The sequence below is a fragment of the Dipodomys spectabilis genome, unplaced genomic scaffold, assembly GCF_019054845.1.
Source record: "Dipodomys spectabilis isolate Male_0828 unplaced genomic scaffold, ASM1905484v1 ptg000002l, whole genome shotgun sequence".
Classification (NCBI taxonomy): Eukaryota; Metazoa; Chordata; class Mammalia; order Rodentia; family Heteromyidae; genus Dipodomys; species Dipodomys spectabilis.
In genome coordinates, this window is record NW_024870679.1 from 29,709,363 (window position 1) to 29,736,389 (window position 27,027).

Consider the following 27,027-nt stretch of genomic DNA (forward strand, 5'->3'; position numbering starts at 1 on the left):
TTAACAATTTTGCATGCATGGTACATACATCTCTCCATTTTTATAGCTTTTAACTTTTGAGTGCAAGTTTTCTTTTAATTTGGAGATTCATCTTTGGAGCTAAAAAGGCTAGAGATGGTGGTTGGTAAAAACCTCAGATTCCAAGGGTACTGAGCACAGGAAAGAGAGCCCAATGCATACAACCAGGCCCCTCCCAACCTAATGAGTGCCAAGTGTATCCAGCTGGGAAGTGCTACAGCAGCTAACTGTGCTGAGTTTGGCTAGACAACAGGAACTTTCCTTGACATGTGGGAAGCTGAAGCTGACATCATCACTTCAAGCCTGAGACAGGTAGACAAAACCCCAGAGAGATTAGCATCAATCTCATAAGATCAGGTAGAGGACATTTGGCTGTGTTCTTTGTTTTTTTGGTCAAAAGGATTCCAACTAGCAAGTTAAAAAAAAATCCCCTTCCTTTCTCCCATAGTGAAATGTAGGCTTGTTGTTTCTGGACTGAGGCAAATCATCAGTTCCTTTTGGCCACGTGATTGCTTTCTGGTTGAGTTTATGATTACTAGGATAGAATTACAAATACTTCCAGTCCTCAGCCAGATGTGAATCTGCTAAGCTAAACAAGGAATTACAAAAAAAAAAAAAAGTCTCAATTTTTTCTCATTACCTTCTTTTTTCCTGACTGGAATATAAATGACAAAGAGTACTGATTAAGTTCTTCAGACCCAAAAACTAGTGAGAGGGCCACTACTTGCTTTTTTGTAAAAAAGCATAGATACATATTTTTATTCTCTTTGAATCATTATACAAAACTGTTTCAATGCATGCATTTGTAATTCTGAGAAAAGCATCTACTACTATATAGGAGAAACACTTGAGGTTTAGAATGCAGCCCCAAGAATCAGTATCCAAAGGATTATTCCCTAGGAAGAAAGGGCAGAGTCCTTGTATATGAAGCCCAAACACTTCCAGATTTACTTTCTCATTTCTGAAGAAATATGTTCTTACAGTTTATACTTCATAACCATATTGGGATTCCTAAAGGTCATTTTGAAAATAACAGTCTGCTTTTCTTTATATGACTTTTATTAGCTAGTTTTATAAAGGGATTATTTTTCAAATTAAATGTTTTCATATGTTCTCTTGTCAAATAAGTGCAATAATCTATGAATAATATTCTTATTGCTACAATGCAGCTCACACATGAGTTCTTAGAATTGAGAGTTTGATTTTTAAAGAGATTAAAGGCAATTTACTGCTGAACACACACACACACACATACACACAAAAGACAAGTGGGCTAAAACTTTCACAAGAATGGAAAATGTTTAATAAACTTAGAATGGTGGGCTTATTAAACTATACTGTTATTTACATCGATAACTCCTCAACCATAACATGGTACTGTGTTTGCATGGCATGCTACAACAGAAGCTTTGTCCAATTCATTCAGAAAACATTGGCAAAACAAATTTCAGTCGCAAATTCACAGATACAAGCTTCAAAGTATAAAGTTGTATATAACAAAAAATACAGATAATATTTATAACAATAACTTACAGATACCAACTAATGATAAACTACAATTTCACAAAAGATTGTAAACATTTTGCACACTTGTCAGTCCTTTCTTTTAGGCAAAGTGCTCTTTTGATGACAAATAAATTAACAGATACACGCTAGAGTGAACTATTTCCAGACAATACAAAAAATGATTTTGATTTGCTTCCTTCTTGTAAACATAAGTTTGACCAAAAAAAAAAAAATGAAGAGTCAATAAAAGTGTCTTGCAGGCCAACTATAGATACATACCTGGGCAGCAAAGTGATGTTGGAAATGCTTTGGGTTTTAAATAAAAAATTAACATTAATATATTTTCAATGCTATTTTATACATAATAAATGACAAGTTTATATCCTCAATCATTTCTCTCCCTGAAAAAAAAAGGAATTTAAGTATGACTTATTGGCAGTTGTGTCATTGAATGGGGTAACAGGGGCTGGAGTCCAAGAGTTGTTGGTGAATGAGCTACAAAATAGAAACAAAATTTATGGATCAGTCTTTTTAGGGTGAATAAAACTGATAGAAGAACAAACAAGAGCAATCGTCGGCAATGTGTTTTCTTCACTCATTACAGTAGAGGATACTGAACACCACTCATCCTGCTGACCTCAGCAGGAACATCATCTCATTCAGCACATGAGAACATTATTAAGAATCCAACAAGCATTTTATCTCCAAATCTTTACTTGCCACTTTAATGAACTCTGTTAATACTCCATTCACTGCACTTTACCCTGCAGCTAGAAAATCATGTGGTGAGCTTTGTCTGTAGAGACATGGCTGATGTTCACATGCAGATGTCATACAGGAACTCCCCCAGTTTCTTTTATTAATAATTAACTATCTCCTCCTTACACATATACCAAAACATGTTTGGCTCAAACATCACGGTAATATTTCATATGAACATACACACTATCAGCGGTGGCATAATAAATGGCAACAATGGTACACCAGGCTCTGATTTTTATTTACCTAAAATTTTTAAAGTTCTGCTTTCAGCAAAACCTGCATTGCTTCAAACTGAACCTCCTTTTGAGGGCAAGTAGGAAAGTTGGATATACATGCATACAGAAAATCTATTGGAAGGCATCTAAATCATGCCAAATTAGTGAGAAATTGCAAAGCAAACCTAAGAGGAGGTGGGAAAATCGAGCCTGCTTTCCACCATAAAGAAATATCTCACTGGCTGAAAAGTTTAGCATTCATAAGTTGGACTTCAGACGTTTGGGACAAAAGTCAAAGATCAGAACCCACTGCAGTGGAAAACCAAAACACAAGCAACAACAAAAGAAACTCAGGCTTTCACTTGAGATCCCAAAAGGAAACATCAAAAATTCTATGAAATAGAAATATATTAGCCTCAGGTGAACTAACTGGATTCAGTTGATCTCCCCTTAGCCCAACTTTATGCTGCTAAAAATAATCACCTCTGATCAAAGACAATGTAGAGACTCAAGTTAGTTTTAGTTTTTTATACCTAACAACTGAAATGAAATAAAAGATAAGGCATGAATTAAAGACATGACTTGACTAAAAACAAAGAAGAAAAACAAACAGAACAGAGATAGATATTAGGGGTATCAAACAAAGTTTAGTATGACTCTAATTAATATAACAGAAAAGAAACAACAAAACAGTGATGTCAGAAGACAAATAGAAATTCTCAAGTTGAAAAGCACAACTGATACTATGAGTTTAGATATACAGAGAGTTAGAAAACTAGAAGATAGGTCAGAAGAAAATATCACATAGGTCAAAAAGCCAGAAAATGTGATTCCCCCCTCCTCTCTTAGGACAGAAATAAATTCAAAGAGAAGAAAAGGTAAGGAGGCTTTATCTTGAAAGATGCCAAACTTCATATTTAAGTTGTACACCCAGGCACAATATAATAAAGCCTTTTTAAACCAAACACATAAAAAAAGAAGAGGAAAAATACTTAGGAATAAATGACTCAAGATGTGAAATATTATTTTGTCTTAAACTAAAATATCTTAGAGTTGGTATAATTTTTTGTTTGTTTTGTTTTGTTTTTTGTCGGTTGTGGGGCCTGAACTCTGGGCCTGAGCACTGTCCCTTAGCTCTTCAGTTCAAGGCTAGCCCTCTACCACTTGAGCCATAGCACCATTTCTGGCTTTTTCTGCTTATGTGGTGTTGAGGAATCAAACCCAAGGCCTCATGCGTGCAAGGCAAGCACTCTACCACTGAGCCAGCTTCCCAGCCTGGTACAATTTTTTAAACAGGATATCAAAAATACTTCCTCTGCAAGAAAAAAATCTCATTAACTCTATTAAAAATTAAGAGCCTGTAGTCAGTTATTGGTGACACATGTCTATAAACCTAGATACTCAGGAGACAGATTTGAAAGTTGAGGTTCAAGGCCAGCCCCCAGGCAGAAAAGTCTGAGAGACTTATGTTCAATTAACTAAAATCCTATGGCCAAGAGATGGAGCACCAGTCTTAAGCAAAAACTGAATAAGAGTGCAAGTCATTGAGTTCAAGCCCCAGGACACACACACACACACACACACACACACACACACACACACACACACACACACACACACACACACACACACACACACACACACACACACACACACACACACACACACACACACACACACACACACACGAAACCTGTGCTTCACAAAACATTCCATCAAAAGAGGAGAAAAAGACCAGTTATCAAATTCAAATTATTTTCAGCACATAATTATCAGAAGTGCATTGCAAATTCTATTAATAAAAAACTAGTTTACAAACACAAATGAACAGATCAATCCCCAAAAGAAAATACACACAAAGATGATGTACATACAAACATCCAAAGGGGTGGAAAACTCTGTTTCATCAGTCATGAGGGAAAAGCACATAACAAGACAGTACTATACTACATTTAAATTGGCTAAAAATAATACATTCCATCACATTTAGCACCTGGAACTCTCAACATACTACTGGTCAGAGTGTAAAGTACAGAAAAACTGTTAAAGCTGCCTGAAGTTAAGTGTGTGCTCAGCCTGTGACCCTCTGTGCTGCTCCAGGCACATACCAACTAGAATGTGGGATTACTGTGCACCAAAAGGCATGCAGGAAAAAGTCCACAGCAGCATGTTTACAAGTACTCAAATTGAAAAAAAAACCACAAAGGTTTATCAAATATAAAAGGATACACTCTCATACAATTCCTACAATGGAGTTCTGTATCATGATAAGATCATCAAATCTCCAACTATCAAGACAACACTAATTGAGTCTCTCTTAAGAGAGCAAGACATATGAAAATGCATTCTGTATGGCTCAATTAAGATAAAGCTCAAAAAGGGCCAAAACTGAGGCATGGGTTAAAGAGGAAAGAAAGAGTAATGATTGAGAGAGATGTTTGGGGTGCTGGTTATGTTCTACTACTTCATCTGGGTAGCATGCATAGGGCGTGTGCACAACCCTTATTCATCAAGCTCAGTGCTCAGGTTTGTAAGAATCTTTACCAAAGTTTAGTAAATACCCATCTAAAGAGTTTAAATACATTTAAATATTTATCAGGTGAAAATAAAAAGAAACAAAACAGATTTTGTTGGTAAAAATCAAGCACTAACGGTCATCGTGACTAATATTTGCATTTTTGTTGTACAGTGGATATTAAACTCATTCAAGAAAGTGTACCCAGAGAGATGAGAACATTTGGATTACTTTGCTCTCTGCTGTAACCCCTACAATATTTTTCAGTTGACTATTGAGGTAATATTTTGTGACACGAATCCTGTCAGTAATCTAATAGTAGAAGTTATCAGTTACTGATTGGGAGACAGGGGCTAGATGTTGGGATACCTACCATCCATATAGCTATGCAGGGCTGTGAGCATCGTTCCATCTTGGGGCACATAGGCAGAGTAGGCCATTTCTTCCAGCATGGGTGGGGACAGCCTGGAGGGGGGCACCGCTGTGACGGGGGCAGAGGAGGAGTGGTTAGGACTGACGTGTTTCTTGTGGCGAGCTCTACAATTCTGAAACCACACCTGGGAGCAGAGGAGAAGAACAAGGTAGCTGAGTCACACACCAGCTTCAGAGCACACTACCACCTCAGCCAAAAAGCAAATACAACCCCAATTATCACCCTGGCACAGAGTAAAATTTTTAAACGTTTTTGTTAGACAGATATGATCTAAATTACAGCAGTTATTTTTTTCTCAGATGATACCTCTTCTACATTAGTCTTTTCTGCACTATGTAAGCACTTCCCCCCCCCCCCCCGTCTGCACCAAGGCCACACACAAAAAACGGGGGGGGGGGGGACATGGGTGGAAAAAGGGATCAAGAATTTCAGAGGTGTTTTGGTTTGGTTTTACTGCTGGCATTTGGGAAAGAAGGAAAATAGAACCATCCCTTTTAGCCAGAACTTTAAAAAATACACCACCAAAGTAAATATATTCTTAGACACCTGCTGGTCTTATTTCAAATCCTTGTTCAAATGATTTAAAATCCCTACTGAGACCTTTACACTTTCTACAAGCCTCCTGATTCAGTTACTCCAGTCACATTCCAGCCTGCTGAGTTCAATTTCTCCTAGTGAATACACAGACTATTCCCTAAGAAGCATGTTAAGGTCAGGTCTATAATAAGAAAAAAATGAGTAGTGTTTAAATAGCATTAAATACACACTGGTGAAATAGTTCACCAGACATAAAGTGCTAACCATCTTGTTATCTACTCCTTTGCAGAAATGAAACAAATACAGGAAAAGCAAGGCTTCAATCCACGTCCGAATGAGTGAGGCTGAACTGACAGAATGCTTCCAGAAATTAATTAATAATAAATTCCTACCATGAAATTAATCTTGACTACAGAGTGTTAATCTATTAGTGTATCACACACTAAGAATGTAATCTACTGGTTGAACATTTGCCTAGCTAGTATGTCCAAGGCTCAGGGTTCAGTCCTCAGCACTGAAAACACATCTAGCACTTAATGGCCACTATTCTAAACAATGGTGTCATGAGAATTGAAGAGAAGGGGTACGAAGCTTCAGAGACTTAGGATAAGAAAACTCTGGTATCAGGGGAGCAAGCCGGGGGCGGTGGGGGGGGGGGGGAGAACAGAGGCATAATTTCTGTTCTGGTTTGGTGGGTAGGGAAGCAGGGCTGATGAATGTGGAACAGAGGAAGCTGCAAAGAATGTATATAGGAGAGGTTTGAACTCAGTTCAAAGACACACCCTGCTATTAGGACTCAAAAATAATGGGCTGGCAAAATATGAACCCAAAGGATTAAAGGAATAAAATTAGTGATGCAAAGTGTTATGCAATAGTGAGAAAGTAGCTGAAGATAATATGTAAGGAATGTCTTCAGGATGGGACTTAGCTGACATCAAAGAAGGAATGAGACTCTGAAATACCTATATGGAGTCCAACCCCAGGCTTTGTAAGACTACATGCCACCGCCATCAGCCGTCTTCCTCTCCCAAACAGGAGCTCTCACATTCTCAACTGGAGATGGGAAGTACTGCCACCTGCCCTTCCCAGGGAGCCACACACCCCAGAGGATTCCATATAACTCAGTATACTTCACTCTGGCTCCCACAGTTTCTCCAAAGCTCTCTCAATTTATATATTGCATAAAGTCGATTCAGTTGTAAAAATAAGATACCAAAAATCCCAAGTATGATCTTTTCTTTGAAACAAAAAATAATGTCAGACCTTGAAAATAAGTATGAAGAATGTATGACATAAAAGGCAGAATGACTACCTTAATACTAATTCAAGTAGCTTCTTGGAGGACCATCCATGGGTAATCAAGCACAGAGAGCATTTCCAAACACAAAGTATCATGTAACTGGACAAGCAAATTATAGCCAAACATTCCAGACATCAGAATAAAAAAAAAACAAAAAAAACTTTTGACAAGAACGCAACCCTTCTCAATGGAAAAACAAATCCTTCTGATTCCTCCACCCTAACTTTTTTTCTTCTGCTTTGCAAACCTCTAATAAGAGTTAAAAACTTCTGAGCACAAAATACTTTAAAAGTGTTTGAGTCCTAAATCATTCACTATACAAGCAGCAGGCCAGAGAATCATAATGTAAAAACAGTTTGTAAAATGAATCCTTTGGAAAACTAATGAAAAGATAAATATGAGATAAAATTATAAATTTCTGGGACAGTCATGTAAAATTTCCCATGAATATTACTGATGTAGGAGAAACTAGTCAATAATTAAAGATAAAATAGGTAAATGTCTGCCTCACATGGAACCAATCCAGATTAAAAAATAAGTTTCAGTGTAAATAATAGAACCTATGAATGTTTTAAAAAGACAAGTTATACATTTATACTATTAAAAGATTAAGAAATCATAAAAATTCTATTAGAAAAATACAAATTAGGAGAGATTGAAAGAACTGATAAAAATGAGCAGGATGGAGAAAAAAATTACTCAACAGAAAGGTAGGCTGAAAACATACAATTTTAAAACATTAAAAATAAGCAGATACATTCAAGTTGAAATAAAACAATTACGTTGTCTTTTTTTTAACAACCGAGGATATAGAAAGAATGACTGTATATAGAACTTTCAAGAATTGAGGGGGAAAAAAAACCTCCTGTATGTAGCACTGGGCAGAAGAAATCAGTATTAACTATCTGAAAGCTAATTTTTGCATACTCTTAAATTGTTCTACTTTTGATTTGATCATCTCATTTTCAGAAAGGTTTCCTAAGGAAACTAACATGCATGCAAGCAAGATGTACAACACGGCTCATGGCAGCGCTTTTAGGAGAGTGATAAATTAGAAGTCAAATAATTTGTACCATGCTTAACACATAAAAAAATAAAATAGATACAGAGAATGTGTCTGTTTGAAATACTGTCTCACTCTGTAGCCTTGGTTGGCTAGGAATCTTCCATCCCCCTACTCTACCTCCCAAATGCTGGGATTATAGGCATGTATCCCCACACCTGGCTCAGATACAGACCTTAGTATGGAAGAGTAATCTTGATAAGCTGATGAAAAAAATAGCAAATTTGACACTCTTCTTATAAGATATACAATTCATAACTCATTTATCTGAAAAAGTACATTAATAATGACTGGATATGGATGCAGAGAATTAGAAAAAACTAAAATTATTCATCGTTTTTCATTGAATTTGGTATAATGACAGTTTGTTCGGTTACATATGCCTCATTAAATCAACTTGTAACTAATAAAGTTTAGACTCTCTAGGTGCCAGACAATTGTTCCCCCTAATCTTTGGGTGACACAGTGTGCATATTAGAAGCAGACTAAAATTAAGCCAACATGCAGAAGAGAACTGAAGGAGAGAAATTATCACAGCAGTGGATTCTTAAAAAATACTGCCAAGGGCTATGTATTTAAATTACATGTGCATATGCACATATACATAATATACACATTTATATGTTAGTATAGCTTTGTCATCCCATAAAAATATCCAGTCTTCAATCTTCCCATATTAAAAGCTAACATGCAAAAATATATTCTCCAAATTTTAGTGCTTGGGATCAAGTTAACTTGCATATACTACTGTTGACCTAAATGAATACCTGGAAATTACAACATAAACGCTGTCTAACGTCCTTCTCCCTTCAAATTATAAGAAATAGTCTAAGAAGACTCTCCATCCTCCTTTGCTTCCAACTAAAATTGTCTAAAACGTAACTGTCATGAATCTGATTTACTTGAGGTCACCAATGCCATGGCCACAAAGTCATAACTAAGAAAGAAACCTTGGATCATTAAATCTGACCTACCTACAAAGGAAATTTTACTTTGAGAAACAGGAAATTTACTTCATTCATGGTAATGTCCTAAGAAGGTTCACTATACTATGCATGCACACTAGTACTGTTTCGTATGTTCTTTGGCATGACCACATTTCACACATATTTAAAGATACCTATTCTGCATATACCATGTCTATCCTGTTCTGGCCTTCTTTTATCCCTGCTATTTTTCAGATTATAAAATGACTTCTAGAACTTTTCTAAACCTCTCAGCCTTTCCTTAAAGGCAGCACTCCTTTTTAAATTGGTTCCTTTTTAGTCTCATTTTAAAACTTGGCACTCTAAGATAAACCCAATACTTTGAACATCTAAAGAATGCAGAGGATGTGGGGACCAGCTTTCCAGGAGAGTCTCAACACTCTGCAGTCAACCAACAGCGCTTAGAACTAAAGTCTTCAGAGACACAATCACCCTGGGAGGTGTTTCCTATCTGCACAAAAGACCTGTTCACCTGAAATACTTTGCTTCCTGAAGAATACCAAATATTCCCAACTTAAGAAATTCAATAGAAAGCCAATGAAGGACTTCACTCAGCTACCCCAGCCAAACTTCAAAAATTTAGTTTCCTAAACTTTTTGGAACTTTGAGTATGCCTGAAAATTGTTTTCCATATACATAATTGGCACTGTTGGTTCCCCTTCCCCTGGCCTCCACTTCTAGAAGGCATCATCCTACATCTTCAGCCCTGCTGCACAAATATCCTTTCTTCTGACTGTTAGAAATCCTGTTAAATCTCTCCCTAAAGTCCATCCTTAACTTATTATACTCTGATCTGTCTCTGTCTTCTCTCTGTCTCTCTGACTCTCTGTCTCTCTGTCTCTCTCTCTCTCTCTGAAGAATACCATTCAATTTCATGACATTAGATCTTTTTGCTTGAGTCCTGTTCTTCTATTTTTGTTTTTTTTTGTTTGTTTTCTGTGCCAGTCTTTGGGCTTGAACTCAGGGCCTGAGAGCTCAAGACTAGTGCTCCACCACTTAAGCTACAACTCCATTTCTACCTTTTTGTTGGTTATTTATAGATAAGAGACTTAATGGATGTTTCTGTTGGCTTCCAACCTTGATCCTCAGATCTCAGCCTCCTGTTCTGCCTTTCAAACTTTTGTTTACACACTAAACACCACCATTACTGCATGACTAACACAGCTTTGAAAAATGGGGATGGGGACTCCATTTCCCTCTCAATAGCCAATCAAGCTTTCTTTCGACTTTAATATTCCTGCAAGGGTACCACAACCATAGATATTTTAACTTCTGCTTCTCCATTATAGTCTTTAATTTTTGTTCTCATCTCTCCAGTATCCAGCCCTTGCCATCATTGTACAGTTAATGTTTCTCAAATAAATTCTAGGCCCATTATCCCAGTCAAGTCTCTTCTAAAACCCACAACTATTTTGGGTATCCCAGTCAACCTGTCTGCCTCTTTTCAGCCATCTACTACTGTTACTATCTCTCTTCTTAAATCATACATCATAGATTTCTTCTGCTCAAGAAAACTCTGAACTTGTAGCTTCTACAAATTCACCTCTATTTCATTTTCCATGTTCTCCCCACATATATTTGTCCATTTCAGTAAGTTTGTTGTAATTCTTCCTTCCCTAGCTTTATTCACAACATTTCCTTCTCCCCAAAACTTTAGCAAAGGTCAGCAACACTCTTTACACACATACTGATGAAAAATAGAAAAGAACACTCACCATAAATGGGAATATGTTTGGAAATGCAGTTGTCTTCCTTAGCCTGAGGACATTAGGGTGAATTAAAATATACAAAGAGTCATTTGACAAATGGCAGCCTAATATAGGCAAACTAATTAACAGGCTTAAAACTCTTGATTTAGGAGCGAGGGATGTAGCTCAGTGGACTTCTGGCATATGCAAGGACCTGTGCTCCCTTCTAGATTTAGAGTATAAAAAGGCTTTAAACAGGAAGATAGTGTTTTGAGAATTCTTCACAATTCTTCAGAGTGCCCACTCATAAAAGCCTGGAATCAGAACTCTTTGAAGATAATTACCTGTATCACTCGTCTGCTCAAGCCTGTCCTTTCTGCCAGTTTCTGGAGGGTCTGTGCATCTGGGTTGTTGTCCTGAGCAAATTGTGCTTGCATAACCTGGTTTTTTTTTAAAAAAAGAAATTAAGCAATAAACAGTTAAAAATAGGTAGCTCAATTCTTTGCCCTTAATGATGGGAAACTGAAGACATATACAAGAAAATGTGATACTTATGTTTTACTACTTGAAAATCAATAAATGATAAACAAGGCATACTTTATAAATGTATATCTAGCTGTTATGGTGAGATCTTTTACACAAATAATCCACTTCAACACAAAACCTAGGTTCTCTGTTGTAGAAATAAGATTACCTTTCCTTTTTCCCCCATGCTTAGAACTCACAAATGCAATGGATAGAACATGACATGAGTTTTGTTAAATATTTCAGCATTAGAAAGCAATAAAATATGTTTTTTTTATCATACTCCCCAGTGTCTCCTGAGCCTAAATAGGTTCAGTGCCTTTGATAATTTTCATGGGTATGTAACTCAAAATGGAGTCCATTTCACTGCTGTGATTCCATCATTTTAGGGGCAAGGAACATTTAGCTATGCAAAAGAATATCTAAGTAAGAATTTACCAGGGTAGGACTGAATGAAGAGGCTCATGTTTGTACTACTCAGAAGGTGGTGATCAGGAGAGTGGCAGTTTGAGGCCAGCCCAGACAACACACCAACAAGGCATGATACTGAAAACCAAAATAGGCAGGAATCATAAATAGCCTTTTGGTCTCAGTTTAGCCCCAGGCAAAAAGTATTTGACTCTATCTATAAAATAACTAAGAAAAAAAAAGGGCTTTGGTTATGACTTTAGTAGAGTACCTACCTCTCAAGGGTGGGGCCCTACATTTGAATCGTAGTAACACCAAAATAAAAGTTTACTAAAGTCTAAATATCTATATATTTAAAAGCTCATGTGTGACAGATATGGAACTTTAGATTTTAATTATTCTACCAATTGCTACCAGCTATTGATACATGAAAGGGGGGGGGGAAACACCCTCAGTCTTAATTTTCTTAAGTATAAGACATTCCAATAATTACATATAATAAAAGGGAAAGGGAAAGAAGGTAGAAAATGTGTGAACACAAAGGCCTAAGATTCTCTTAGAAAAAGGAATCATTATGGGAGTCAAGTGAGACATTTGAGCTTTGTTTTTGTTTTTATTACCAGAAGTTACTCAACTGGAGTATTATAAAACAGAAAAGGTCTGTCACAAGGAGGGAGGAGACTCAGTCACCCAACATGATCATGCTCGTCAGAGGCCTGGATACCCAAATTATCCACACCACACTGTTGGCTGTAGATCATTCAACAGCATTCTCTGTGCTCCTGGAACAGTATCTGCCACAGCACCAGCATGGAGTAGCTGAACAACTTATTTACAAGACTACTTGCAAGATAGGGAGTTACCAGGGCTGGGGTCATGCCTTACTCTTATCCCTGAGAGTTAAGCTCCCTGCCAGTCATGAGAAGCATGCACTTCACTGATGACAGAAGAAAACTTGACAATGTAAGGAGACTCTGGATTGTGAGTAAAGTCCAATGTAGTTCCAGGGAACTTTACGAGGTTTACCATTTGCACCTTGTAGTGAAGACCTCTCTGAATAGGGACTCTTCTAGAACTAAATATTCTGGGATTCCCAACCAACTATATTTTATATATATATGCTCATCGTAACTTGAACCTATTTTTAAAATTATTTATAGGCATAAAAACTTAACACCTATAATTTCTCTACTTAATCCTTTGCTACTCATAGTGTGCTTCCTATGGGAATGGGATTGGGTTTGTACAAATGTGGTTTTACATATAATATCTTAAAGAGAAAGACGAATGAGCAAATTAATTATGGCTTTTTTTAATTTTTCAAAAAGAAAAAGCTGAAGAAATATTTGGACATTTGCTTGTAAAAAAAGCAAAATGCTTTTTATGGATGTATTTCAACTTTGTAAGTCTAATAATGCAACTAGGTTACATTAAATAAAGCAATTTCTCATCAAGGAATAAAGTGAAACTTTAATCAACATGGATTATTTAGAATTAGAATAATCTAAAGAAAGATATGTAGTCTTTGATCTTGCTGTCAGCAGATCATTATTTAGTCTCACCAGAAAGGAAAGACCCTTTAAATTTCTACTTAGTGTCACTATTCTGCAGACACAATGCTACTGAAAACTCCTTTTGCAAATGTAGTCAGGGAGTGTGGCTCCTCTCTGTATACAGTAGCAGCTGACCAACTGCATCCGAAAACAGATGAAAAGAAGGAGCTATCCCTGGCATGTTTAATAGTAATGATCACTGACTACAATAAGCAAATTATATTAGAAGGAATATCTTCTTTTTTTCTGGCCTTGGGCTTAAACTCAGGACCTGAGCAGTGTCTTTGAACTTTTGTGCTCAAGGACAGCACTCTACCACTTGAGCCACAGTTTCACTTCTACCTTTTGGTGGCTAAATGGGGATAAAGAGTCTCATGACTTTTCTGCCTCAGCTGACTTTGAACCACTATCCTCAGATTTCAGCCTCTTGAGTAGCTAGGATTACAGGTGTGAACTGCTGACGCCTGCTTAAGAATCTCATTCTTTTTTTTTTTTTTGGTGGGGGGGGGGGTCCGGTTGTGGGGCCTGAACTCTGGGCCTGGGTGCTGTCCCTCAGCTCTTCAGCTGGAGGCTAGCACTCTACCACGTGAGCCACAGCGCCACTTCCGGTTTTTTTCCTTTTGCTTATGTGGTGCTGGGGAATCGAACCCAGGGCCTCATGCATTGCAAGGCAAGGGCTCTACCACTGAGCCACCTTCCCAGCCCCAGAATATCATTCTTGTAAATAGAACAGAACATGTGTTAGAAGTCTATTTGTGGACACATTTTCTGAGTCTTAAAGCTATTTTTTCCTACCCCTGAATGCCTAAAGAAGAATTTCAGAAAAAAATAATTTATTCATCTCACTTTATCTCTTTACCATCTAAAAGAGGGTCTGCATGGCCAGTCTTGACTTATTCATTGGTCACATACAAGATTTTATTATTTTGCTGAATTCAAGCAATAACGGGATATATTTAGCTTTCTGAAATGTGGGGGAATTTGTCAACAAGGTAAACTGCTTGATTCATTAGAGGGTCTGCCAGAGTAAATGGTTCAAGTTGGAGGTTTTTTATTTTTTAACAACAGCTATTCCACATTCCTAAGTTATGAAGAAGCACTTGAGCATTGTATCTTATTTGTTGCAGCCATCTGTGGCATAACGTAAATACTAATAAATATTGAATACATGAGAACATTCTTTGAAAGTTCCTTTTTCAATCTGGGATTATTCTGATACACATTTTAAAAACAATGATTCATAACATGTGTAATAAATCATGGCTGAAATATTTTCTGAACATTTGCAATTTACAATTACAAGCCTTATCTGTGAGAGTTAGTTTCTCTCCTTTATTTTAGCTGCTGTTGTGGGCACTTGAGAGGAGTTTGGGCAAGGCATATTTTCACTGTTGGTCTGCTGCGAGATCAAGCCAAATTGTCAGATCAGAAGTTGGGAAACAATCTGGATAGTATCTCCCCCATTCCCTTGAGGTTCTGTTTTGAGGGAAGTTCCTGCACCTCTTGGAGAGGCTACCTACATCAAGAAATTGTTAACATGTTAAAAACAAAAAAGGTAACAGATACGATGCCTGGCATAAAACACAGAAAGACTGCCACAAATATTCTCCTTTAATTACTAACCATAATTGGCTTCCCACAAGAGGCAACACGAACACACACACACACACACACACACACACACACACACACACACACACACACACACACACACACACACACACTACAAGGATTTCAAGTTTTCACAATTGCAACTTTAGTAACAAATGTTGACATCAAATTATAGTTATACACCTTGTAGTTATTAACAAGGCTGCCCATTTTTAAAAACAAATGCACTTACATCAGAGACTGTTTTAACCCAAACATCTTTTGGCACCTGGGAGTTGTTCCATAGCCCCCACAAGTCCTCATATCTAAGTTAGGGCATGTATGATCTCCATGGGAGATTGCTTATCTGGGTATCTTACCCAGATAAGCAAAATTCAAAGGAAGGTATTCCTCTCAATTGCCTGACCTTTCATTTGTAATCTACAAATCTTTAAGACATTTAAAATAATTATCTGGGTGGAGGTGTTTTTCTGAATGGACCTAGATTATAATGCAAGAGTATTCTCTACGGCCATTTCCCTTAGAATATATATGTCACATCCAGGTTTCTTTCTCAAAACAAAATTCTCTCATGAAACATTTTTATCATATCCATCTTAAATACTGGTGGGTCTTAGAATACTCCATATAAACTTTGAAAACATTACTTTCATCCATTTATTAACATTGCTTAAGTGTCTTCTAAAGTCTGAACTAAAACTGACACTATGTGGAAATCACCCAGAAGTACTCAGTACCTGCTCAATAAATGCTACTTTTCTTTAAAATAAAACAAATGCCATAGCCACATTAATCATTTAGAAAATGTGATTTCCTTTCCTGGAAAAAAATGCCAGAAAGAATCATTATATGTGTAAACTTAAAAAGTAAAAAGCAGGGCTGGGAAGGTAGCTCAGTGGTAGAGTGCTTGCCTTGCATGCATGAGGCCCTGGGTTCAATTCCTCAGCACCACATAAGCAGGAAAAAAAAAAGCTGGAAGTGGTGCTGTGGCTCAAGTGATAAAGCTGAGGGACAGCGCTCAGGCCCAGAGTTCAGGCCCCATGACCGGACCCCCCCCCCCCCCCCGCAAAAAAAAATAATAAAGAGCAATTATTTTCTTCACAATTTATATAATTCATATTTCTGACAATAATACTTACAACAACTAAGTTGAAGGCAATTCCTCTCTTTCTAGAGGGTATAACCATGAAATTACAGAATTGTTCCTCTTACCTACTTTTACAAACAAGAAAGGGACTACTTGTTTGAAACCAACTAGTATATTTTGATTCTGATAAATGCTCCATTCTTTTGTACTTAAAAAAAAAGTCTTTTCCATTAAAAGCATCACTATACTCACACCTGTATCCTAGCTACTTGGAAAGTTGAGAATGAAATGATTATAGTTTGAGGTCAGCTTAGGCAGAAAAATTCTTGAAACCTACTTCTGCACCCATAGCCAGGCCCAGTGAGGAATGTGTTTTAGCCTAGTTTTGTGGCAGACTGACAGAAAGATTAGAATCCCAGGCCATCTTTAGGCAGTACACTGCTTGAGTCTGGATGAAGAAACTAGGGTGGTAGCATATGCTTGTCATCCCAGCTAGTATGGGAAACAAAAAACAGGCAGCTAACAGTATAGGCTTACACCTGGGCCGGAAGCAAGGCTCAATCCCAAAATAACCAGCAAAAATATGGGCTAGAGGCATGACTCAGTAAAGCCTACCAAACCAAGAAAAAAAATGGTTGACAGTAGTTTGTCCAATACAATGTACCCTCATTTGGTCTCTTTCTGTTGAGTCTGAAAATAGTTCATCTTCTTTTGTAATTATGTTAATATAAATGCCTGAGTTTGATTCATATTATCAGGAAGTCAGAACAGTTCAACATTTTGTTTCAACTTTGATATTTATACCAAAGGATCCCAAGGAAACAAATCTTACCTGACTAAAGCATTTATATCATGGTGCTGCAATAAGTATGTTTTAGGGCAATAAGTATGTTTTTATACATTCATTAAGTTATGTTTTTGAAAAAACAAACATAGGTTTACCTTTCAGAACACATAACAATGTTTTTAGGTAGCATAGGAATTACTTTTTATTTTATTTTATTCTGTTTTGTTTTGCTTTGTTTCGGTGGGGAGGGGCTTCAAAAATCGTAAGTTCCTTGTCAAGTCTACCTGGAGCTGATCTGCTGTGAAGCTGGTCCGAGCTCTTTTTGCTGGTTTGGGGTGATTAACATCTTGTTCTGTGAGGAGTGCGCCTTCCACACTAATTCCATTACCTGCATTGTAAAACATACCACATGTATTGGTAATTCAAATGGGGCTATCGATGGAACAGTAATAAATCTTTTTGTATATCTTAACTTGTTGTGAAACTGTATATATCTTCTAAACTGTAAAAGCCTACAAGTTTGAAAACATATTACAGCCACACAGCAGAAACTATTCTTTCATTTATAGGATTGCATATTGGACATGAACATGGAAGGTCCATCCCTAGAAGGCAAATATAATGAAACAATTGTTTACCCAAAGAAAAGCTGAACTCTAGCTCTACATTGCTGCCTGACACTATGGCACCAAGTTAAATGCACGTATGGCAGTTTTCCCTGTAATATAGATGGAGATCACTACTCACTATACAGTGCTTAATGAATTTCACAATTATCCCTTGCACCTAACTATGCATTCAGATGGTCTTGGAGAAAAAAAATCATTTTTATCCCAGAATCTGCTGTTCCAAAAGACTGAAAAAGTATTTTAAGTGCATAGTTACCATTTTCTACTTCTCGTTTTAAATTATCCAACATGCAGTCATAATGCACTCTGCAGAGGACTTTCTCTTCCACCAATGCAAACTCCTCTCCCGTGGAAAGTTGCCTTTTGCAAGAAAAGCAGGCAAAGCACGCCAGGTGATAGACATTCCCCTTGGCCCTGCGAACCCAGTCAGTAGAATGGATGTGCCTTCCACATCGAGAGCAGCGAGTTCCATACCTTCTACAGTAAACAGAAGGGCAGGAGGTGAAGATTCCAGTGCTTGATGAGATATGTATCAGTTTAATACTAAACTAACACGTTCTCTTACATCACTCGGATAAGCTAAGTATCTAAGTATTTCAAAAATGCAAAGGAATTTTTTATCTAAAAGTACATATGGTATGCAATCAAGATTTGACACAGGGTCACAATTCAAATCTGTTCTTATAAATAAAACCTCAGTGTTGCTGTGAAGGTGAGATTTTCTTTTAAAATAAATAAGACGGAATGGAATATTTCTCTTATTTTATCAAATATTAAGGTGCTTATAAATTTATCTAGGTCTAACACACACATGAATACACACATACACACAACCACCACCACACTACAGAGCAAAAGACTAAAAGTATGAAAGTATACAAACTCAAAGTTGGTATAAAATCAAGTTGAGTGACTGGGTGTTGTAGCTTATTGTTAAGAGAATTAGAGCTTAGCATGTACCAGGCCCTAGGTCTATCCCCAGCACCCCAAAGTAAAACTAACAAAACAAAATTGAGATGATTAGGAAGAGCTTTAAATAATTTTGTCAAAATATTTAAATTAGAAAATACTGATAAATAAAAAAATAGAAATTCCTCACCATACAAGGGTGAGGAAAAAGAAAATCAAGAATGTTCTCATTCATGACAAAGTAGGTTGCCTCACTATCCATGGGAGGAAGGACATTGAATAAAAGTGAATCATAACAAAAACTAAGAGCTAGATGAAGTATTTTTTTTCCTCCAGTCTGAGAGGCTACATGTTCTATCTCCCATCATGGTCCAGGCCTGGCAAGCTCCTATCACACTAGACTGTGTGTGTGTGTGTGTGTGTGTGTGTGTGTGTGTGTGTGTGTGTGTGTGTGTGTGTGTGTGTGTGTGTGTGTGTGTGTGTGTGTGTGTGTGTGTGTGTGTGTGTGTGTGTGTGTGTGTGTGCTCATAGACATATCTTTATGTAAATTAAACTAATCAAACACCGAGATCCAAAAAATAAATCTCAGGAAATAAATATAAAGAATTAAATATCCCAAGGAACTAGATTTTAGGATCACATCTTTCAGACAGCTTTAAGCAACCAAAAAATTATGATTATCATATTACTGATGATGAAATGGAAAGTAATCCTAATGAGAAATAGACATTTGGGATAATTACAAAGTTCTGTGATTTAATAAGATGAAGGGCCCTGGGCATCATGAAGTGCTTTAAATTGCTTAGCAATTTTATTCAAATCAGTTGCTAAACTCTCTGAAATCACTTTTTGAAAGGGAGTATAGACAATATAATTAGTATTACAAACTTTACAATATAGTTTTAATTTCACAATGGACAGGGTTTTTTCCCCCACCAAAAATAAATAAACAAACAACAAAAAACAGTGGTTCTGTTGGAAATTCAAAAGAAGAAGTCTGACATTTTCAAAATCATGCTTGCAAGCAGTTCGATTTCCAGACAGTTGTACATAAAGAAACCAATTTAGATCCTAGGACTTTATATTTAAATAACTGTAAACAGATCACAGGGAGAAAATGCTACGTTTAATATCTGGGACAAATATAGTCTCACAAACTAGAGATTGTAGAACAGATCAGTATTTTAAGCAGAGTAATTTGGTATATTTATAACACTGAAATGGTCAGTTTTTTCTGAAAAATTTAGTTGACAATAGTGTCCAAAGCTACAGAATCTTACAGATGTGTAACTGGGGATCATTCTGCAGTAAATTGGTAAAACCTTAACACAATATTCATTTTTTCCTGTTAATGATTTTATTTCATTTGATCACTTACCCCAAACAAGGGGTATTGTCGCAATAAGTCATCTTATATTTCATAGTTTTGCATAGCAAAGAAGGCTCCCTGTTTTTAGTACCTAAAATTATTGTCCTCCAGAGTAGAAGTATTATTTAAAATTAATTTTTGTGGACAGAATTCCTAAAAGAGAGAAACACACACTTGTTTTAACACAAATTATACCTCAAAAATATTTTTAATCTGTTCTGTAGAACAAAATGCAGCTTTAATAAAGCAATATGGACAAGAAAAAGACTATTACAAAATGCTTTGTGCCTAGTCATCTCTTCAAATGTCTACTAAGATAGTTTAATAGTATACCTGAAGTAATCAAGTTTGCAGAAAATGTCTTTGTCTTTAATGTAACAGCTGGTGTGTCTTCCCAAGGAGGTTCTGCAAACACTGCAGGAGAGACAGCGGACATGCCAGCACAAATCATTTACCTGTGAAGGGAGAGGGCAGGTGAGTGGCTGTTCTGATACCACAATGCAAAAAAGCACTTTCTGGTTTTATGTGTGAGGAAAGTGAAAGGCTGGCCCTGTAATATTCTAACATATGCTCTGCTTCCTTCCTAACAGGAGCATTTACCTAAGAATGCATCTGGATGTATTTGCTTTTAGACTCTAAGCAGAAAAAAAGAAAATCACACTACTGCATACCAGTGTTTGTGTTTCTCTGGCTTGCTTTTTAAATCTCTTTGAAGAATTCAGGTTGTTTAAAATGTTTTTTCTTTCTTAAGTCAAACCTTGATGAACACAGGGGAAAAACATCTTCTGTTTAAAGTCCTACATAGAGACTGTTGGTGTTTGCTTTTCCCAAGTTCTTCCCATTATGAAACCTGGTAGTTAAGGAAGATCCACACCCTTTTCAATGTACTTTTTGGCTAAATATAAACTGTCCATCAATTAAAGGCAATAAAAAAGCAAATGGAAAGTAGTTTTGTAAAATTCTCATCTTAATTTTAAAAAGAATAGTATGCTCTCCTGAACAACCCAGAAATTCTAAGGTAAATGTAAATATTGATATGAAGGCAGCGCTGACTCCTTTCTAGCATTATACAGCTATAGAGAAGCTGTAGAGCCAAAGAGAAAGGACTGGGAAACCTATTTTTTTGTGTGTGGGGGGAACCTATTTAATGATTTGGCTAGAGGAGAAAAAATAAATCCAATTATAACAGCTTGCAAAAGGCACTGAAGCATTATTTTCCATTTATACTGCAGGTAGTGAGAGATAGCAAAGAGTTTAGGAAAGCTTAGACCTTCTCTCTAAACAGATGTAAGATCTATCAGGTCAGAAAACAAATCACAATTAATTCCCCTTTACAATTTGGCCATCCATAGAAGGAATCCTCATTTTGGCAGGAAAGTCCATGAGACTCTTATCTCCAATAAACCAGTAGAAAGCTGGAAGTGGCGCTGTGGCTCAACGGGTAGGTAGAGCGCTCCAGCGCAGGGACAGTGCCCAAGCCCAGAGTTCAAGCCCCATGACCGACCAAAAAAAAAAAATAAAAAAAATAAAGATGAGTGCTATCTGAATTATATTTCCCATAAAAGAAGAGCAAATCACCATTTACATCATATAAATGGATTGAATAACTGAAATACGAAAGCAAATTACTGAGAGATTTGGCTTTAGATGCATAATTTCATACAAAAAGGGATATTCTATCCAAAGATTGCCACATTCTAACTACTGTTCAACGTGTTTTCACTTATATTAAATTCAAAAAGTGCTTTCAAGCTGAAGGGGGAAAAGGTTTGTTGGCTTCCAGTTACAGTTATGTGTCTCTTTCCAAAGTATTAATGAAGGCTTCATTTTTTTCAATGAAAATTTAAAAGTTTTAAGTTTTGGTCTTTAAATTTTTTTTAGCATTAGGGAAGTGTTGAAAAATAACAAAGAATGAATAAAAAGAAACCAGGAAAAAAACTGAAATATTAACTATGATCAATACTGTCATGAAAACAAAAATACATTTTCCTCACAATATCCTAAGGTGTACCCAATTAGTAAAAAGCATCAAACTACAGGTTTCCTGTAGCTTTCCACTATGCAGTACCTTCTTTCAATCATAATCAAGCCCTACCTTCTCATGCTCTTTCTCGCTTCTCTTCTCCTGACCTCTCTCTTTCCAAAAGCCAAATCTAATACCTGATTTGCTTTCTTCAAAGTTTACTTCAAAGCACAAAATAGAAACAAAGTTCTTGAATATTCCACGCTGTTGTCAGAAGTAAAATGAAGAGAGAAGATTCTGGAAACTGTACATGGGTAGTGGTACCTGATATTAATAGCTGGTTAGTGCCTAAATATAGGGCTAAGGCCAGGCCAGACAGCTACCCAAGTGACAAGACACTGAAGTACTATGTGAAGGAGTATGTGCCTTTATCTACTCTTGTACTTTTCAAATTCCATTTTATGGTGCTTCACAAGGTAATTTTTTTTTCCTATGATAGTTATACCCTCAAAACTGTATTTATACTAGTTCTAATTTTTGTTTAACTAATGGTAAGTTTGAATTCAAGTTTATCTGGAAGATTACAAGCTCACAGAGTATGGGGAAGCTAGGAACTCAGTCTCCTGTTCTATCATAAAAGAGAGCTCTATGCAACTCAGATAACAATAGGTCACATAAGACGAAAATAAGCAATATTTAAATTTTACAAAATGTTAGCTATTTCAAAACTATCTTCTGTACTATGAAGATACATTTTGAAATGTTCTTACAGTTTTAACCACTAGTGAGAGCTTCATTAAAAATAAGATTTTAAGCCTAGTACCACTGGCTTTTATGTATAACCCTAGCTACTCAGAAGGCTGAGATCTGAGGATCTTGGTTCAAAGCTAGCCCAGCCAGGAAAATCCATGACACTCTTTTATCCCCACTTGAACACAAAAAGCTGGAAGTAGAGTTGGCCCTCAAGTGATAGAATGCTAGCCTTAATAACAAAAAAAGCTCAGGGACAACACATACGTGCACACAAACACATGAACACATGCCTTTAACCAAAGTACTGGGGTCCACACTGGGCCATGAAGCTTCCATCTTAAAGATAATTTTAAACATCAAAGGCTCAGGTTGAGCAAGACTAAAAATGGAATGTGAAGAATAAAGATTTAAAGATAATTTGCATTTATCTGTCACCTTGAAGAATCCACCACCACGTGAGGTTAACTTAGTTATTTTAAAATGTGTTTTGCTAATGTTTTCGGTGCTATATCTGGGTTGTGTAGGGTAGCATTCCCATTTACAGACAAAGCAGCTTTGGATGTTGACATACAAATGTAAAGAAACCCACTAATTCTCTTTTTGAACTTATATTCTCCATAATTGATCCTTTTGAAAACTTAAGCATGGTGGGAAGGGAACAGAAAGTGAACTGGCTTGTAACTAATTCCGTATAGGAGAAGCCATTATTTTACATAGTGGTTTTTTAAAAGCTATTGAAGTTGAAAGCCCAATGTATTAGGATTAAGACACATGGGACCATGATCCTGCCTGCAATGACATGGATAACTGTGGGCTGCCAGAATTTCTACTCCAAAATTCCCCCACAACATTGTAACAGAAAAGCAAACCAAATTAAGACAGACAGCCAACTCTCAAACCACCACTTGAAACACTTCATCGGGAGGCGCTTGTGTGTGTGTGTGTGTGTGTGTGTGTGTGTGTGTGCTTAACTTTATATCCATTTTCTTTTTTCTCCTAAGCACTAGAGAGGACAAAATAGCAGCATCGGGTGGGCTTAATAAGAGCGGAAAGCTATTGAAATGGCTCTTATTTGAATGCTTCTATAAACTTTTACTTTGGAAAAGTTCCCAGATAACTGTAAATAAACATGACTCTATAAAACACATCCAGAAAAGATTTTTCAGGGCCTCTTCCAGTGGCTCTCACTAGAGGAGAGACTCTGCAGAGGAAAACCAGTTAGTGACAGGAACACGGGAATATTAGGGTGGAGAGACCAGTCACTTTCGAGGGAACAAAGGTTTTAAGTGTGTGTTGGGGAGACAGCTGTTTCAGAGTGGGTGAACATTTCCCACTTCCCTTCTACAAGCAGGAGGCTGATTCCAGCACATCCACCTGGGAAATTGGCTGTTCCCAAATAACGTAGAGAGTCCTACGAATTCCTACGACACCGCACGAGTCTGCCTACACCGGGCTCGTTGGCTGAGATTAGTCCACAGCTTTGATTGAAAACCTGGGTGAAGACCTGCAGGGAGTGCGGTGTGTGTGTGTGTGTGGTTGGGGGAGGGAGGGGGTATAACTTTCCCCTTTTCCCACAGCTTCTAACCCCACTGGCCTTGCTCCAGTCTGGAGCCGGCCGCCCCACCTTACCTTAAGAAGGTACTTGTCCACGATCTCCAGGCCGCAGCTGTTGCACACGCACTTGCCAGGGGGGCAGCCGGAGCCCGAGGCCATGGACTGGGGCGAGGACGAGGGAGACAGAGGGGCCGACGAGGAGCAAGAATCCTCGTCCCCAGCTCCCTCAGGGCTCACCTGAAGAAAGCCACGCAAGCCGTTCTAATAACCCTCCTCTTTGCATCCCACCTACCATGGGGGCGCCCCCAGAACTCCCCCCTCTCTCTACCTCCTGCATGAGCTCCCTCCCCCCCCCCCGCCCCTGCGCGCTTCACGAGGTCTTATTTCTAGCCTTCTCCCTCCAGGTCCCAGTTCTGGCCAGGCACCCTCTTGGGGTCTCCGACCCCCTGACCTCCAGGACCGCAGGAGCCTCACCAGCTTGGCCTGCCTGCCTGGCCCCCGGGGGACCGCAAAGGCTCCCACCCACCCTCCCGGTTTTCCACCGCACTACTTGGGTCCAGTTAGGCCTGTAAAAGAACTCGGGGACCGCAGCCCCCGGTCCTGCGGTTCCCCCAGGTCACCTCCCTGAAACTCACCAGTCCTTCCTCCCCGACGCCTTTCCGAGTCCTCCCGGCCGCCAGGGCTGCAGTCCTCCCGCACTCCTCCGACATGAGCCCGCGGCACTGCGGGGCAGGAGCGGGGCGCGCGGGGAGAAACAGATCGGAAGTTGAGAGCGCGCACGAGGCCCGCAGCTGGCGCACGCGGGGCGAGCTAATGAAGGCCCCCGGGGCACGGGCCGCGCGCCGGCGGGCGCGTGCAGCGTCTGGGCGCCGGACCCGGGCGCGGCGCTGGGGGCGGGAAGAGCGCGCAGCCTCCCTCCAGGGCCGCCGGCGGCCGCCACTCGACGGGCGCTCCTAGGGTTCCGGGTCCCCAGTGCTCTCCCGAACACGCCCCCCCCCCCCCCGCCAGGGATAACAAGTTAATAACAATCATCCTTGCACAAAGCGTTTTCTTTCTAGACGTCAATCATCGCCGAGCGGGGAACACCGGGCTAAAGGGGGTGCAGGGCAGGGGGGAGGTGAAGTAGGAGAGAAGAAAAGACGGTTGAGAAGAAGGTGGGGGGACTTGATTTCTTTAATAACCTCAATTAAAAGAGCAAGACACACATATATTTTTTAAAAGGGGGCTTTTTGAGTAGGATAGCCCGAAAGGTGAAGAGGTTTAATAGGGTACTTGAAAACTAATTACAGCGGGATTTAAGAAGCCTGGTGTTTGTGCCGATGACAATTTGAATGAAAATGCTTCAGATTCAAACCCAGCCAGCGGCTCTTTCGTAAACTTACAGCAATTAGAGCGCTGAGTGATTTACACTCGTTTCTTTAAGGTGTAAATTGCCACTTATTGCTCAATAAGTCAACATTTGAGCTGCTGAAGGATTATTTTTAGCCAGCGCAAAAAGCGGGTCGAATAATAGAAAATATCCAGCTGAATTTAATGTGTCCCATTTAAAAAAAAAACATAAAAAAAAACAAAACATTAAAACACACAACGAACCTCACCCAGCCACGGGCAGAACTGGTTTAAAGCAACCACTCCCGTGACCCAAGTGTTCCCAGATCTTTGCTGCAGTTCTGTCCTGGAAAGAAAACCCAGTCTCTCTGGGCCTTTTCTGCCAGTTTATGAAAAGACCCCCGAACTCGAGCGCCCCACAAGTCTACACGTCCGACTTCTGGCTTTCTCTGTTTTATCCTTCCCTGGAGAGCCCCAGGTGAGACACGGTCCCAAACCGAGGGTCCCCGCGACCCTCCCCAGCCAGGGACCCTCGGGTGCGCTCGCGACGCGCGACGCGCTCAGCGGCCTCCCCCACCCCGGCCTCGCAGGCCGAGTCCTCGCGCGGACGAAGCCAATTTAAGCAGAAAAGCTCCACGTTCGCCAAGTATTTGTTACTAACTACCGGGCGGCTCTGGCTGGGACCCGAAAACAGGCTGCAGATGGAGTCGTAAACGTAAAAACGTGGTGCATCCGCGTGCGTGCGGGGAGAGGGGGCCGGGCTCGTCCGTCCTTCTTCGGGACGAACTATTGGGCGGTTTCGGGACCTCGGGCTTTGCTGACTAGGGGATTTAAAATCCAAGGGTTCCTCGGGCCCTCCCGGGGATGCAGAGGCCTTCCTGGGTCCACGGGTCCCTCTCCGTCGCGGCGAGCCGCCGTCAGCCCCGCTGGCCCTTTGGCCGGATGGGCGCCTAGAAGCAACCAAGCTTCCAAGGGCAGCGATCTCCCGGAGCCCAGATCCGCGTCTTTTGAGCCCACCCCCAGAGCCGCCCGAGCCTCCCGACCCACGCCCCCCGGACCACCACGATCACCACCACGGCAAAGAGAACAAAAGCACGACTCACATGGACCCGACAGCGCCTTAGACTCGAGGCTTCGTCTCCCAAATTACAGTCTCCATGCCTCAGGTTAAGTGAGCTTGTGGGGAGGGGAGGTAATGATTACTGACTAACGCTACTACGTAATGAGAAAGAAAGAAAAAAAAAAGCGGTCAGGTCTGAAGACGAGGCCGTTCCAGGTAGTTTCCGAACCTGGTTCAGGAGCCCAGCCCACTCGCGTTTAGAGCAAACTGTTACTCAACGGGTCCAGCCTGGCGTCGGCTCGCTCACCTTCTCGGGGGGAACGGCTAGGTCCGGCACGTCCTTTTCTTCCAGTTTACACACAAACATCTGATCGCTCTTCCAGTACATGGCACTGCTAGATCGGCTCGTCACATACCAGCTCCGGAGGGTCGGTGGCGGTCGGTGGCGGCGGATCTCCCTCCTCCCC

The 27,027-nt window shown here is 39.3% G+C and overlaps 1 protein-coding gene across 2 annotated transcripts; it reads right to left on the reverse strand.

Moving 5' to 3' along the window:
- Positions 1-1,298: 1,298 nt before the first annotated feature.
- Lhx8 (LIM homeobox 8) lies at positions 1,299-27,027 on the reverse strand. 2 transcript variants are annotated; one of them, XM_042681998.1, is made up of 9 exons: positions 26,868-27,027; positions 24,807-24,893; positions 24,247-24,408; positions 20,235-20,356; positions 17,880-18,100; positions 17,279-17,382; positions 11,368-11,463; positions 5,390-5,573; positions 1,299-2,019 (listed from the first exon to the last, which is right to left on the reverse strand). In XM_042681998.1, exons 1-9 carry the CDS (start codon positions 26,946-26,948, stop codon positions 1,943-1,945), a joined length of 1,134 nt encoding a protein of 377 aa, XP_042537932.1. In that variant the 5' UTR covers positions 26,949-27,027; the 3' UTR covers positions 1,299-1,942. The 2 variants fall into 2 exon arrangements, with proteins under 2 accessions (XP_042537932.1, XP_042537940.1); XM_042682006.1 differs by having other exon boundaries at positions 1,969-2,015; positions 26,868-26,984.

What these genes read in the sequence shown, in the direction of transcription:
- Lhx8 (XM_042681998.1), bottom strand. Translation starts at nt 26,948, where the DNA reads ATGTACTGGAAGAGCGATCAGATGTTTGTGTGTAAACTGGAAGAAAAG. An exon ending in TGCAAACTTGATTACTTCAG is followed by an intron (nt 18,101 to 20,234) that starts GTATACTATTAA and finishes TGTTTACTGTAG; the next exon opens with AAGGTATGGAACTCGCTGCT. An exon ending in TGAGCAGACGAGTGATACAG is followed by an intron (nt 5,574 to 11,367) that starts GTAATTATCTTC and finishes CTCTGCTCCCAG; the next exon opens with GTGTGGTTTCAGAATTGTAG.